A 16,617-nucleotide genomic window follows, 5' to 3' on the forward strand; every position below is an offset into this window, starting at 1 on the left:
TTAGATGGCTGAGCCAAAACACCTTACTGGGGATCAGCTTCACTCTCCTTGCTTTGGATAGCTAACGATATTGTTCAAAGCCTGGTTCTGATCTTGTATCTTAGTTTGCCTGGTGGGCATACACCCTGGCTTGTCCAGCTGGGCTGTCAACATTACCTGTTGGCCTCTTTGGTATTGTGGCAGTGGTTTTTGTTTTGCTTTTTTACCTGCATTAATGTAAATAAAGAAATTCATAACCAGGCAATCAAAATATAAACTTCAGTCACCTCAATGCCACTTGGAAATTGAGTAGGGTAACAAATATTTGAGAATTTAAAAAGCAGAAAACAAATTATAGAAAACAAGTCAGTACCTTTTAATCCTGAGGTTTTAAACTGTTCAGCTCAGTATTATCAAATGGAATGACACTAGCAGTTAAGAAATTGAAATGCATGTTTAATTGCTGTTCTTAGGATGTTGCAGAATGGCTGAGGGCTACTTCCTGAGAAGTCTGAAGTGCTAATTCTATATATGCTCCTCTCTGTGCTTCTGTTTTTGAGAAGACCTGTTGGAAAAACACAAGTTCTAGATGTTAGAGCAACAGGATACCAAGTGTATAACGTCGGTTTTAAGACATCATTAACACCCAGGTCTTCAGGGTCACAATGATCTTCCTGCATAGAAGAGATAGCTGTGTGTACACAGAAGTACAGTATCCAACAGCTATAGCAATACTAATTCTAACCCTCAGAATGGCTTCCATCTGTTAATCCATGTTCAGTAAAATGAAGATCCTGACACTGTATCTCTTCCTAGATCAAAGTGAAAAACCATTACAGAGAAGCCTAGCGAATACAAGCTAGGAAGTTTACTTTTCATCAAAAGTGTTTTGTTGACTTCATGTGTTCATCTCTTAAAAAAAAGAAAAGGAAAGAAAAAAGCCAGCAAGCATACTACTTGCTCTATCTGGCTTAGCACAGAAAGTCACAGTGAGTACCAGTTTCTGTGCCTCTGGTACCACCCATCACTTCTGTACTTAGGTTTCCTAACTGCTTTAAAGTAAGCAAAATGGAAAATTTTCCACCATATGGAAAATTTCAGTGACCTTCCCCCTTCCCATATGAAAATACCATCTCAACCTAGCACGGAGGATAATCTGGGGAGCCTATATCTGAGAGGTATGCAGTTCCAAAATGACCATACAATCAAGGCTTCCTGACACCTGCCCTTTCCAGCCCTGAGGAATGTGCCTACATGAAGGGTGGGAGGTATCTCAGTACCTCTGGGGACTTGACCACCTCCAGCGCAGCACGGCCTTCCACTGTCTGAACCTCACTCACACCCCAGCTGCCAGCTTGCCTGCCGTACCATTGTGAGTGCTGCACCATTTCCCAAGTGCCCCCCACCCAGTCCAGGTAGTAGGAAAAATGGGGTTTATATTCACATATTTTCAAGATTGAAATGTTCCATATTCACAACTGTGTATTATTAAATATGACCCATTTATGGATCTTTCCCAACTTAATCACCACTACAAAACTGACAAAAAGGACTCTACCTTAATTAAATTTACTCCCTCAGCAGCCTGCTCTTTGGCCTCTTGAGCTGACTGGCCATCTGGATGGAGCATGTGATACAGCTGGACCAGGCTGGTGGCATCATCAATCCTGAGAGTGAAGAGGCTCAGCATTACCAAGGGGCTTTTCATTAGTTTCACAACCCTGCAAAAGTGTTTGCCAACTCCAAACTAAATTACATTTCAGACTTCTCGAATTGATAGTTCTATAATTCCAAAAGCATTTGAAGGGACCAGAGGGATGGCTTAGTAAGTAAAAGTGCTTGTTACACAAGTGTGCTGACCTGAGTTACATCCTGGAACCCACATGAAGGTGCAAGGAGAGAACCAAGTCTACCAAGCTGTCTTCTTGTCCTCTGACCTATGAAGCAGGTAAGAGGCAAGACAGGAAGTGCCAGTTTATGAAAATATGGCTGTGCTCTTTGGGAGGCAGAACATCCCTTTCCATAGAAGAGAATTCCTAGTGGTGAAGGATTCCCACTTGGCCAACAGTATTTTAAATAGTTTCTATCAACATGAAAACTCTTAGCTGTCCCCCAATCACAGTCTTCCCACATAGTAGTACACACCTGCTGACCACTTGCACCTCGGAGCTGAGGGTTGGGGAGGACATAAAAATAACCCCAAGTGTTCCCATTTTGAGGCTTTGCTGTGTACACTTAGCTCCTGGCTTCCCGTTGGGGAGGTCAGGTGAGAACACCGTAGTTCAGTGCTATGCCAAATCTGTCACTCTCCGACAGTCCCCACCTTCTAAATACTTGAGCTGGGATATAGTGCGAGTAAGCACAGAATGCCTGAAGCCACAGTGACCGAGCGAGATGCTTGGGGCTCATCCATTCACTGAAAAGGCTGTCTCAGGAAAAGGAAACAGCCGCTTATGCTGTACAAGCTTTTCTGGGGCAAAAGTTGAAATGTCCATTACATGTCTACCTATGCTTTCTATAATTTCTGACAGTTTAATAAAGGCAGCAACAAAATGTCTCTCCCCAATAAAAAATAAAAATAATTCCCTCTAAAGCTTGGGCATGCTGGCTCTATGGGTTTCTACATGTCAGAATTATCTTTAGGGCTTCATTAGATTCATGCTGGAGTTAATGCCAGTGTCTGTCTCACTTAATAATTTAAATGCAGCTTAGCCACCACTCCACACTTAAAATAGGAGCAGATTACTACTTTCAAAAATAACAAGTTTAAAATAAGTCTGCAGAATCCTAATACTGGACTGTCACTTGGTCTCTCTCTAGTCAGTAAAGAGTGCACCCTCTACTGTTCAGCCCAGGCTTTTAAGTCTGCTCACTGTCTAGAACTGTTAGGAGGTAAAAAATTCAGATGTATTTTTACACCATAAGGAGTAATAAGAGAATATCAAGGCTGGGTGCAGCAGCACACACCTGTAATCTCAGCACTCAAGGAGGCAGAGGCCAGCCTGGGCTACAGAGTGAGCCCCGTGAGCCCCAGGACAGCAAAGGCTACACAGAGTAACCCTGTCTAAAAACAAACAAAATGATACCCAAAACAACAAAAAAGTGGGGGGGGGGGAGTATCACATATTTCTATATACCATAGCTACGTATCCCGAGCTATGCTATCCTTACACTAAGTTCAGCGTGTCTGCATTGAGGAGCCTGAGGAGACGTAACGGAGCACAGCACTTCTGTCCGTCCCCAGCCAGGACAGCTGATGGGGAATGAGAGAACACTGCTGCCTTCTGAACTCAGTTACGCAAGAAGTCATTAGGAAAGCTGTTCTGATGAGAAGCAACCCTGTGTTTTAGGCATCATGAGTTTAACATTTGTGTGCGATGTTAAAATTGCAGATACTTCCACAGTCTGAGGATGGACTTACTGATGCCTCTTATGCAATCTTAAGACTGCAGCAAGGGCCTTGTGGAAAGTTAGCATTCTCACAACAGCTGTGCTTGTTCCTTCCTCTGTGATTCTGGATTGATTCACCTCATGAACGAACCTATTTTCTTTCCAGTTTTATCACAAATAGTATAAAACTCAGAAATACTAAATTTTGTTCCTAACCACAGCAAAAAACAAGTCATATGAAGTTTACCAGTATAGCTATTTTATACTATAGTGTATAAACTATACAACATATCATTTGAATTTTTTTTTTTTTTTTTTACAAAATAGTGGTACTCTTTAAAACAACAGCATCGATAAACATGCTCAACTAGATTCCAACTATCAGTTTGCTTTTGTTTTTAGATAGGGCCTGACTAAGTAGACCAGGCTGGCCCCAAACACAAGAGATCCTCCCATTTCTGCTCCCATGCGCCACCATGCCCAGGCAGACCTCAGTGCGAAGACATAAAACCTTCACAGCACAGCATGATGAGTTGTTATTTTCAGCTAGAAACTTGCAAGCACATCAGCCTGATGCTAAGTATAAAGCATTCTTTCACACCACTTTGAAAATTTTCCTAAGTTAAACATGTTTACCAGGAAGTTCTGCTGTGCCCACCAGATCTTACATTTATTTTACAATTCCCATGCAGTATCCTTGAGTGTCTGGAAAATCCACCAATACTTAGGAACACTGACAAGTAAAGGTGAAAAAAACCTGAGTCTACTGTTAAGATCCAAAGTCATATGCTTTTTCTAACAATCTAGCTGATTATGTAATACAAAAGCAAAGCCTAGGAGAACTGAGTTATGCTAAAAACAGATCCAAAGGGAAATAAGTGAAACCTTCCATTATCACTACAATAGATGACCACTACAAAAACACCGACTTACTGTTGGGAAATAAATGAATAATTCAATTATTCAGATCATACTTACAAGTCTCTTTGGATCTGATCGATGAGCAAACCATCAATCTTTTTTTTATTTACAAGATACCAAGCCATTCCGCCAAAGTGTCTTGTTGATCGTAAAAGCTCATACTTTGCATGTCTGTCTATGTCGTCATAGGTCTGATGATGAATCTATACACATAAAATGCACAGGAAGATCAAAAGACGTGAGCAGCGTCTCATGGTTCAGACCACCTAGCAGGAATGCTGCCACGAGTCAGAGTGCAAGCAGGCTGCCTCTCTAGCCTCACTCAACTCAGTAAAGCGCTTGCCTCAAAGCACAGGACCTGAGCACGATCCCCAGAACCCATGTCAAGACCGTGTGTGGTGGGCATACTTGTATTCCCAGTGATGGCAAGGTGCACCCCTGGAAGCTCACCGGCCAGCTAGCCTAGCCAGCCAAGTCAAATTCCAGCATCAAACAAAGCAGAGTACCCAAAGAACCCGAGATTGTTCGCTCACCCGTATTTGTCTACAACAGCAAATAGGTGCCTTCCCTACTAGAGTGTGGCAGCCTTGTATGTGTACAATCTTCTTGTGAGAATACAGCCCAAGAAGGTCACCAGGATCCCCCAGTCTCCCCCACCCCAACACTGGAGACACAGATGTGTGCCAACTCACCTGGCGTTGGCAAGGGTGCTAGGGATCTAAACTTCAGTTCTCATGCTTGCACAGCAAACAATTACCCACTGAGCCCTCTTCCCAGCCCTGTCCAAAAGGCTTTAAAACTGCTTGATGAGGACAGCATTCCTCACCTAGTACTGGGGTCACGTGATACAACCCACCCGCCTTGACCCATCCACCTGCATATGCACTGAATAAACAAACAAGCTACATGTTCACACCTCAAGATTACTCGGTTATTTCCACCTATTGCTTAGCCTGTCTTCTCTGAAACACCGCTACTCAACAAACCTCCCTCTCTCACTGAGCCTTGCCCTTCTAGAACCCTTGCAGACCCCTACAAAACTTTTTCTGAGAGCACACTTAATACCTAACATTTTAGGCTGTGTCAGCACATCACTGCTGAGTGAGGCCTTGATGCTCACTTAATCCTATGCTACCCAAAATAACCCTGCCCACAAAAGCAGGCACAGCGAACACATCCATACTAAGCTGTAATGACACACCCTGCACTTTGACAAATTTTAATGCATAACTGTTCCTATAAGGTTAATGGAAAAGAGAAAGGGCTTTGTCATCATCTGTGTCCTAAACCTACCACTTAACAATAGCGTAACTCAGAGCACGCTACTTCACTCTACAAGCCTAAATTCCTCCATTCATGAAGGTAGCTGAAAGCATAAAACATGTACTGATACATGTTTTATCTAAATAAATCAAAGCCTAGCAGAATTCAAGTGTTACATTAAAAACCTTTTGCATAATCGTATTTAAGTCACATTAAAACACACTCACCTTGATATACTCAGGGGAATCGGGCTCAAACTGGGCAACACAGAGATTGAGGACATCAGCATGCCGGTCTTGGCTGTACATGGTCTAAAGCCACATAGCAAAATGGGAATCAGATGAGAACATAAAAGTTTTGCATCTGTCCTGACACCCTGTCAGGCCTGTCCAACATACAAGCCACCCATGTGCCTATCATGAGCATATAAGGAGCTGGATGTGCTGGCCCACACCTTTAATCCCAGCATTTGGTCAGGGGCTGAGGCTGGTGGATCACTGTGAATTCGAGGCCATCCTGGTCTACATAGTTCCAGGACAGCCAAAGCTGCATAGTGAGACCCTGTCTCAAAACCAAAATAAATAAAAATTTAAAAGCATACAGAAGTGGCACAGGCTTTGTAATTACCACACTGAGATTCAAACCCCAACTAAATTAGCTCTATGAGGACCCCTGTCAATTTACTGATAATTAGTGCCGTGTTCACCATGATGAAATGCCAGCACCACTAGACTCGACTACTTCAACAGATCATCACGGAATGGGACTCACCGTACCTTAAGGTTTTCATCTTTGAAAATTACTGGTGGCAAAACTCTACGACCTTCTTTTGGGAAATAAATTTGTATCACCCTGTCCCGTTCCTCCCATGAAGCTTTGCGTAGTATGCCACTTGGCTCTCTAACAACAACAAAACGTTCCTGAAACAGAAAGCAGCCGGAGGTAAGTTATAAAGACTCCTTTTCCGCTCTTGTGATAGCAAATACCGCCAATCTGGCCGGATGCAGAATCACCTGGAGATAACTTGTGTGTGAGCGGCACTGTCTACATTAGGTCGAGACAAGAGGCCCACCCTCATGTGGGCAGCACCACTCCATGGGCTGGGTCCTGGACTACACAGGAGGGAAAGGTGAGTGAGCTCCCGCATGTATCCCTCTGCTTCCTGCCTGTGGACACGATGTGACCAGAAGTTGGGCCACAGATAGAGACGGCCACAGTCCTGTCTTCTAAGCACAATTGGGATGACCAGAGTGAATAGTGGGGTCACTTTTCTAACCTCAGCGCACTTTAATGCATTCTGTGGGTCCAACTATAAATCACTCCTATCTTTTACATGTAAGGTTCAAATAAAAAGCTGCTGTTTTTAGATGACAGACTGCTCTTTTAAATTGGCAATCAAGGGAACTACAATGGAAGAAGTAATCTGAAAATTATCAGTGAAACTTCTGGTGGTTTTACTAAAAAGGGAAAAATCCACTGGGAAGTTTGGGGTTCTTGTACTATTGATTCCAGCACTTGGGAGGCAGAGACAGATGGATCTCTGAGTTCAAGGGCAACCTGGTCTACAAATCGAGTTCCAGGACAGCCAGGGCTATATAGTGAGACCCTGTGTCATAAACAACAGAACGAAAGAGAGGGGGTGGGGTGGGGGGGGGGAGGAAAAATACCTAAGATAAATGCACTCCATCTTGCTCAACTCTAAACGGGACATCTATACCACAGGCCTCCAAGGCTGAGGGAGCAGGGCTGAAGAGGGAACAGAAAGAATCTAAGAGCAAGAGGATGAGAGGAGCACTCTGGAACGCTGTCCTAGGGACATGACACGGCTGTTGCACCCATACATCTATTACAACTGTGGTTACCTGCATAAAACCCACACAAATGTTAAGAGCAAGGCATAAGAGGCCCCATCCTTCCCTGAGCATCTTTCTTAGGGTCACTATTGCTGGGATGAAACACCATGACCAAAAGCAAGTTGGGAAGGAGTGTTTTCGGCTTACACTTCCACATCACTGCTCATCACTGAACGAAATCAGGATAAAACTCATACAGGGCACAAACCTGGAGGCAGGAGCTGATGCAGAGGCCATGGAGGGGTGCTGCTTACTGGCGTAGTCATCATGGCTTGCTCAGCCTGCTTTCTTATAGAACCCAGAACCATCAGCCCAGAGATGGCACCACCCACACTGGGTTGGGCCCATCAATCACTAAGAAAATGCCCTACAAACTTGCCTGCAGCCTGATCTTATTGAGGCCTTTTTCTCAACTGAGGTTCCCTCCTCTCAGATGACTCTAGCCTGTGTCAATTTGACACTAAAACTAGCTAGCACACTGACCCTTTGTCAACCTGACACACAAACATTTCACTTATTAAGCATAACTTTTCTTCTTGTCCCCCAGATTTCATATTAGCATTAATACAATATAAAACAATTACAAACTTTAGAAGTCCCATGGTCTTCATAAACTCCAATGCTTTAAAATTTCAGTCTTGAAAAAATGTTTAAAATAAATAAGTAAAATAAAATAAAATTTCAGTCTCAGCTGGGCGGTGGTGGCGCATGTCTTTAATCTCAACACTTGGGGAGGTAGAGGCAGGCCAATCTCTGTGAGTTCAAGGCCAGCCTGGTCTAAAAAGAAAGTTCCAGGACAGCCAGTGCTATTACACAAAGAAACCTTGTCTTGAAAACCTTTTAAAGAATAAAAATAAAAAATAAAATAAAATTTCAGTCTCAGCCAGGTGGTGGTGGCCCATGTCTTTAGTCCCAACGCTTGGGGAGGCAGAGGCAGGCCAATTTCTGTAGCCTGGTGTCAGAGCGAGTCCAGGACAGCCAAGGTTACACAGAGAAACCCTGCCTCTAAAAACCCACCAACCAACCAATAATCTCTTTTAAAAATTCAAGCCTCTGAACTGGATTTCTGTAAAATCAAAAATAAATTAAATATCTGTTTTCTTCAAGAGGGAAGAACCAGGGCACAGTCTCAATCTGAATCAAGCAAAACCAAACTCCAACTGTGTAAACACCTCAGTGTCCAATGCCTGGGTCTCCTCCAACGGGCCTGGGTCACTCCTGGCCCCACCCACTGCAGCCCGCATACACCGTCTCTAAGATCAGGACTGCTCCACACTTCAGCTGCTGCTGTTCTTGGTGGCCATCCCTCGGAACTGGCATCTCCAAAATGATGGAGTCCTTGCTACAGTTGGACTGCACTTTCACCAACAGCCTCTCCTGGGCTCTCTCCAGACCCTCCAGCCCTGCCACACAGTGCCAAGCCTCAGCTGCTCTCCATGACCCCTTCATGCCTTCCAAACCAGTACCACCTGGGTGACTCTCACATCACCAAGTTCAGCTGCCAGGTTAAGGTACAACATTGGACATCTCTGGAACACAGCTTTGTTGTGTTGACTCTCAGGAACTATTTCCTTGAAGATTTCACTCGGTGATGCTTTTCTCTTGTTAATGGCGGCAGATTCTTCAGCCACAGCTGACCAGAACACAGATTCTTAATTCAAAATATGCAACGGCCTGTATAGTCTTTACATGACTCAAACTTCCCTGGGAAACTTCCCAGGCCAGGCCTCCAACAACATTATCTTCCAAGCTCCCATACAACTGAGCTCAACACTCTGTGGCTTTTCTAGCCCAAAGTTAAAAAATCCTTCCACAATTCTCCCCCAAACACCATGATCAGGTCTGTCACAGCAATACCTCACAGTCCTGGTACCAATTTCTGGTTAGTTAGAATTTCTACTGCTGTGATAAACACCATGGCCAAAAGCAAGGTAGAAAGAAGAGTTTATTTGGCTTACACTTACACATCACAGTCCATCATCACAGGAAGTCAGAGCAGGAACTCAAGTAAGGCAGGAATCTGGAGGCAGGAGCTGACAGAGACCAAGGAGGGGTGCTGCTTATTGGCTTGCTCCCAGTGGCTTGCTCAGCCTGCTTCTTAGAGATCCAGGACCACCAGGCCAGGATGGCCCCACCCACAGTGGGTGGGCCCTCTCACATCAATCACTAATTAAGAAACTGCCCCACAGGCATCTTATAGAGGTATTTTCTCAATTGAGGTTCCCTCTTCTCAGATGACTCTAGCATGCGGTCAAGTTGACATATGGTTGCCAGGGAAGAGGTGAAGGAGACATAAATCTGTTTTTGTTATGATCCCAAGTGTGGGATCGGAACGGTCTTGTGAGAAAACAGGTGATGTTAATCCACTAGAAGGCAAACCACCTCGTGCGGGAGCTTGATTGTTGCCAGCTGAAAAGATCCCTGAACAGACTCTGGGAGGAGATATATACGTGAGCCCAGAACTGGAGGCGGGGCCTTTGGAGACCTGGGATAGTTTTGGAGTTCATTGCTCCACTTCAAGACGCACCTAGAAAGAATGGCTCAAGGGAAGGCTTCAGGGATTCAGGCTCCTGCTGAGGTGCCGGGTTCTGGTTACTCCAGGTTCCAGGAGAAGAAATCCTGCTGATTACGCCAGGAGAATCGCTTCTCAGAACTGATATCCTTGCAGTTTTGTTATTCTTTAATCCTCTTTTCCTATTATTTAGGTTAGTCAGGCTAGTTATAAGGGACGTATGCTCAGTTAATAAGTTCATAATAAAATATATTGGTTAAGAAAACTGAACCTACAAAGAGGTGTCACTTTCCTCAGTGTTGTGGACACTGATAAAGTTGCCCAGGCTTCGGTAACCCTCCTTACCCACGCTCATGCAAACAGCCCCAGTGAAACCAGTGGACCACACAAACACAAACAAAAAAAAGGAGGAGGGCTTCTTGGTGTGGAGAAGGATTTCAAGAGGAATGTGAGAGGGAACACTAGAGGCTCAAAGTGACTAACACGCATTATACGCACATATAACTGTTAAAAAATATTCTTAAAATGAAAAAAAAGACAGGGTGGCATGACCCCCACATACACACATGAGAAGACCCTCGATCGTGTCTAGAAGTGCCAGCTTAGGACAGCAGTCCAGCCCAGGGAGACTCGATGTCTTTCTCTTTCTGTCCACTGCTGACTGACTGGCTACACGTGCCTTGCTGTGTCTCAGGGCTTCTACTGCTATGATAAACACCATGACCAATAGAGCCTGGGGAGGAAACGGTTTATTTCCTCTTATCACTGTCAGGTCACACACAGTCCATCCTTGAAGGGCAGGAACCTGGAGGCCATCAGGGAGTGCTCCTAGTCGGTCTGTTCCTCATGGCTTTCTCTCCTGTCTTTTACGACACCCAACCAACCACCAGCAAGGGGTGGCACCGCCCCCATGAGCTTCGTCCTCTCACAGCATCATCAATCAGAAAAAGGCAGCACAGATTTTTTTCCCACAGGCCAGTCTGGTGGGGACATTTTCTCAGTTTAGGCTCCTCCTTCAAAAATGACTCTAGCTTTGTCAAACTGAAACAAAACTAACCAGAACACCATGTCTCTGGTATCCACCTGAAATACACTAAGTCCATAGTACGGAAATAAATGGTAACAACATGGTGTGGATCTGCCAGCATGTCTTGCCTCTTCAGAGGCACTCTGCTTTGGAGGCTTCAGAGGGAGATGCCACATCATCCCTCAGACCCACCTCCATGTGGTATTTCAAAGATTAATCTGGTATATACTCACCCGATGTGGTATGTTATAAGATATATCAGTAAACACGTATTTGTGTGTTTCTGTTCCTTCCAAAATCTTATCATCAGCTAATACGTCATTTATTGGTTTTCGTTCTTCCAAAACTGGTGGCATCTTTAATCGGACTTTAGCTGCCTCAACTGCCAGTCTAGTGGCCTGAAGAAATAAAACAGCTCTTAAGAAAAGTCATAATGTCCAAGGGAACTGATGAAAGCAGACACTCATCAAAAATGCTGATGACTACAAAGAAAGGCAGCTGCAGCCATGACTCCGTGAGTGAAAAGCCTAAGTTGGACAGGAGGGCCTGGCCTTCCTTTCCTATGGTGTGACAAAGACCACCAGCTACGCACTTACCCATGACCTAAGCAGCAAAGAAATGCCATGAGACAGAGCCATGCTGCAAGAGATTCTTGGAACACAGCAAAGGCTACATTTACTCAGGGTTCACTATGTGCCAGGCATCAAATACTCCAAACAGGCACCAAGGAGAGATGGCTCAGCTGTTAAGAGCACTGGCTGCTCTTCAGAGGACCTAGGTTTGGTTCCCAACACCTACATGGTGGCTCAAAACCACTTGTAACTCCAGTTCCAGGGTTCTACTGCTCGCTCTTAACTTCCATCAGTGCCAAGTATACATGTGGTGCACATACATACACACAGGAAAAACACCTGTACACATATAACACAGGAAACCACATGCACTGAGCTCACTCAATGCCCCAAGCCTACAAGAGCCAGTGCTGTTACTGTCATCTCCACTTGATGGAAAACGAGAGCTGCACAGACGGTAAGTACTAGAAGCTGCAGCACTGGTGTCGGAACTGAGCTCCAAAGCTTCTCCCCTCCACCAGGGACTGCGCTGCTCTGTGCCACATTATTTACAGAGATGACCTGAGAGAAGGAAAGGGAAGCTTCACTCTTCTACTCTGCTACTATTGTGCTACTGGGGAGTGAATGAGAAAAGAGTGTGCCAATGTCTCCCATACTGTCCAGCAGAGGTCTAACTTCACCAAACCTTCCGCTCCAGGGCAGTTTACAGAGGCTCTTTCTCCAGGAAGAGAGCTAGAGCAGGTAAGATGAAAGATGAGCAGGCTGGCTTGGGGCAGGGAGCAGGTTCAGCCTGGACACTTAGACTTGACCCCCGTCTGCTCAATCCCGGTCAGCCCCCCGCTCTTTCTGCCTGCCGACTCCCATTTCTTCCCTCCGTTCTGTGCCTGCTTCGCCCCCCCACCCACACCTATGGAGGACCAGCACTGAGCATCTGCAGCGGACTCTGTAACTCTTATCTAACCCACGAAGGAAAGGTATTCTACCAATACTCTGGAGATGACATACCTCTTCCAACTGTGCCTGGGTCATTAACTTATAAGTTGGTGGCTTCAGTGGTTGTACAGCAGGCTTGAAAGTCTTCTGCAAGTCCAGGCCTGTCATCTTGGTGAGGAGACGCTGAACCTCCTCATCCATAAACGAAGGTTTCTTGACGTCTGAGCTACCAGATTCTGATAAAACAGATTTCAATAATAAGAAGCCGACAACAATGACAAGCCAAAACTTCTAAATAGGAAAGTTAACAATAAAAACCACCTGTACAGAATACACTTCAGAACTGTATGATGGGATCCTCTCATTCATTCATTCATTCATTCATTCAACTTGCACTTAAAATGTCCTAATCATTCACCATGGCATGTATCATCTGCCAAGCAGACGGTCTAGTACAGTGAGCAACATGAAAACTAAAGATGGCGATAATTATCACCGTTCACGGACTTGTCTCCTCTTTTCAGTTGTTATTCTGGAGATGGGTGGAAACAGGACCCGCTGTTCTGTGTCCACTACCCAATGGACACCTCAATTCTGCCAAACCATAACCTCTCCCCCACCCCACTTTTTCTTGCCTCATACCTGGTTCCCCTACTATTCTCTATCCCAGCACCACCCATCGGGTCCCTCAGTCCGGGACCCTGAAGTAATTCCTGACTTCGTCCATACCCACCAGGAGGGGCCATTATTAACATGCAGGAGATGTTTACTGTGAGGTGCTTACTGAACCAAATACATACCATGCTCAGCACGGCCAACTCCCACAGCAACCTTATGAAGTAATATTACAATTATCCCCATTTTTTACAAAAAGGGAACACTGAATTCAGCACTTCAGTTAACCGTCACAAGTCTCATTACTCTGCTCGAGGCTGCCCTTAACTCCTTACCTTGGCCTCCCGGACTCTTCTCTGACGTCACTACAAACCATCCCTACCAAGAGATTCCCTGAGAGTAATATGCTAAAGATGCAATTAAGATGGCTCTCACTTTTAAAACTCGGCGTTTGCTTGACTGTGTCCCCCATATAGGAGGTTTATTCTTGTCCTGGTTACGGTTCCTATGGCTGGGATGAAACATCCTGACAGAAAGCAAGTTGGGGAGGAAAGGGTTTCAGCTTACACTTCCTCAGTGCAGTGTATCACTGAAGGAGGTCCGGGCAGAAGCTGATGCAGAGTACTGGGAGGGGCGCTGCTTACTCGCCCCACCTGTTTTCTTATAGCGCCAGGACCACCAGGCCGGGCACGGCACCACCCACAACAGGCTGGGCCCTCCACATCAATCACTAGTTAAGAAAATGGTCTACAGCTGGATCTTATGGCTCTCCATTGCGTTTCTCTCCGTTTGGAGAACTCTAGATTGTGGCAGGTTGACACAAAACTAGCCAGAACATTCTCTGAAGACCAAAGTCCTGCTTTTAATTCTCATGGTCACCCACGAACTCCAGTAATAACAGTTGCTCGCCACTCTCTTCAGACAATCCTCCTGCCCAACTCTAGCTATCCTTTCTACTCTGATCCTCTTCCATTTGTGCCTAACTGCATTCTGAACGTGGAAGAACAAAGGCACCTCAGACTCAATACAAAGCAAGCATAATTCTGCCCATTTTTATTTGCGTTTTACCTACTCACCAAGGCAAACTCAAGACGAACAAACAGACAGACAAACTGTTCCTACCATTACTATTCTCCAGCGAGGCAGTACTCTCCATTCGAGAGCCCACGTCGGTCTTACAGTATGCACCAACAGTATGCACCAAGCTAGTGTAGTGCCTTGCAAGGAGAGGAACACTCAAGCACTGGCGGCCGAATGAATGAATATATAAAAGAGAGCTCTGAGAAGAGCTGCAAAGATGACAGACAGAAGCCGACGGGGTCTGACAACCCGCCCTGCAGTTTTCACCGGCTAGAGCAAGCTCTAGATCTCCCCCACGCCCAGCGGAGCTCTGGCGGTCACTCACCGGCCTCGGAGCTGAGCGGGCGACAGGGCAGCCCCACCCCGAAGGGCAGGGGCCGCGTCGCGAGCAGAGCATCGGGGTGACGCTGAGCTGCAACCCGAGTACAGACCCGCTGTGCTCGCCGAGTGCCCAACTGGAACCTCCACAGGGACAACGGAGTTCTTACGGCAGCCATGATTACCCAGTATCCCTAGCGCCGGAATCGACTAGCTCAACTTCTGGCTCGCGAGCCTATGTACAGCATGCTGGGAAATGTAGTCTGAGTGGCGGCAAAGCGCTGCGGAAGCGTTTTAAAACAAAATCCTAGGCTTCGTGCATGCAAAGCAAGCACTGTGCTTAATGAGCTTCCCCAGCCCCTCTCCCCTCTTTGAAACAATCTCACACTGCAGTCCAGGCTAGCCTAGAGATCATTATGTAGCCCAGGTTGGCCTCAAACCCGCTGCAACCGCCTTCTGCTCTCTGATTATGGATGTGGGGACTGATTTTTTAAAAAATATCCTTTTACTAATTTTGTTTGTGTGTGCATGGGCGTGAATGTGTGTGTGGAGGTCAGAGGACAGCCTAGGAGCTTCTCTCCTTAGACTCAGAAATGAAACTCAGGCCAGGCTCGGTAGCAGATATCTTTACCGGCTGAGGTTTCTCACCAGCCCTTATTTATTTATTGTTTATTTGTTTCCTTGTTTGTTTATAGTCTTAATTTTCTCATTTGTATGAGACATATTAGTAGCACATACATACATACATACATACATACATACATACATACATACGAAATGTTAAGAGTACAAACATTAAAAAACAAGGGCTTAGAATATAGCTCATTAGGGGAGTACTTGCGCAGAATGTGTGAGGCCCCAGGTTCAGGTCCCAGCACTGCGGGCACACATGCACGCATGTAAAATCCCACCAACTGCTTATTCACAGGTAGATGTTTGAGTCTTTGATTCTATGTACAGTTAAAGTTTTTTTTTTGTTTTGTTTTGTTTTTCCCTATGTGTTCCTTTTCTTTCTGTGTGTGTGTGTGTGTTTTTTTTTTTTTTTTTTTAAGGTTCTACATGATGAATGTACATTGCCTGCCTGGACTTTTTCTCCCACCTAAAGGTTTAAATCCAGCTGCTGTGGCTCTTCTTTCAAACTTGTCATACACACCCCAGATGTTAGCTCTTCACTCCGAGTTCATCGTGGCCACCAACCATACGCCTTTCCATCATTTCTGATAACGTTGCTTATTATCTGCTTATTTTTCTCATCACATGAAGACAATGCCTTTACATATTATTATAGTTTTACCTGATTTAGTGCAGCTATGTGCAGAGCAAACATTTGTTGAATGAAAGAATGGGTGGGTGGATGGATGGGTGGGGGGGGTGGATGGGTGGGGGGGAGGTGGGGGGGTGATGGATGGGTGGGAGGGTTGGTGGGTGGGTGGATAGGTAGGTAGGTGGAAGGGTTGGTGGGTGGGTGGATGCATGGGTGGGTGGGCCGAAGGATGATTTCATTATGTTCTTTCCCAGGTGACTATGGAGTACAAGTCTGTTCCTTCCCTAGATAATGCAGTCTAAGCACTTTGCTCAAGGCCTGGCAAAACAAAGTTGCTGCATAAATACGCTTTGGACTACTGGCTAGAGAGACTTCATTCCTACCCTCACCTCTTCCCTTCCCCACTCACCATTATGAAAACCCATCATACGAAGTAGAATCATTCCTACTGCTCTGCATCGTGAGGGAGTCTAGGCCCCACAGGAACACTGCGGTTATATACACCTGTTCCAAGAGCTGTCTCACAAAACCAGTCCCCTCACAAAGGCTGGCCTGTCTTTAAGAGTAGTTTTACCTAGTAACTAACCACGGAACTGCTGTGACCGTTAGAGTGGCTTTACATAGTCATTTCTGCTGCAGGCCAGCTTTCTAAAGCAATAAAGTCGTGCACCCCAAAAGTCTACCTCCTTTCATTTCAAAGTGACTGAGTTGCCTTAGCAAAACCCACAACTTTTTCTTTGCTCACGGTACATAGTAGACATCATCCCGGTTTATGCACTTAAGGCCCAGTTTCTGATCCTAATCTTTGTTCCCAAATAAAAGCTTCTTTTTAGGGGCTGGAGAGACGGCTCAGTGGTTAAGAGCGCCGCCTACTCTTCCAAAGGTCCTGA

General features: G+C 45.4%; 1 protein-coding gene across 1 annotated transcript; it reads right to left on the reverse strand.

Annotated features, from left to right (window-relative positions):
* Positions 1–41: 41 nt before the first annotated feature.
* Positions 42–14,657, reverse strand: Mrps22 (mitochondrial ribosomal protein S22). Its single transcript, XM_051140704.1, has 8 exons — positions 14,471–14,657; positions 12,523–12,686; positions 11,179–11,343; positions 6,330–6,473; positions 5,781–5,864; positions 4,348–4,493; positions 1,538–1,646; positions 42–544 (listed from the first exon to the last, which is right to left on the reverse strand). Exons 1-8 carry the CDS (start codon positions 14,640–14,642, stop codon positions 449–451), a joined length of 1,080 nt encoding a protein of 359 aa, XP_050996661.1. The 5' UTR covers positions 14,643–14,657; the 3' UTR covers positions 42–448.
* Positions 14,658–16,617: the final 1,960 nt, after the last annotated feature.

The sequence above is a fragment of the Acomys russatus genome, chromosome 32 (assembly GCF_903995435.1).
Source record: "Acomys russatus chromosome 32, mAcoRus1.1, whole genome shotgun sequence".
Classification (NCBI taxonomy): domain Eukaryota; kingdom Metazoa; phylum Chordata; class Mammalia; order Rodentia; family Muridae; genus Acomys; species Acomys russatus.

Excerpts from the sequence above, each read along its gene's own strand:
- Mrps22 (XM_051140704.1), bottom strand. The coding sequence starts at position 14,642 with ATGGCTGCCGTAAGAACTCCGTTGTCCCTGTGGAGGTTCCAGTTGGGC. Across the intron at positions 12,687-14,470 it reads CCCGCTCAGCTCCGAGGCCG|AATCTGGTAGCTCAGACGTC; the intron begins GTGAGTGACCGC and ends CTGTTTTATCAG. Across the intron at positions 545-1,537 it reads AGGGAGTAAATTTAATTAAG|GTCTTCTCAAAAACAGAAGC; the intron begins GTAGAGTCCTTT and ends TTTTTCCAACAG.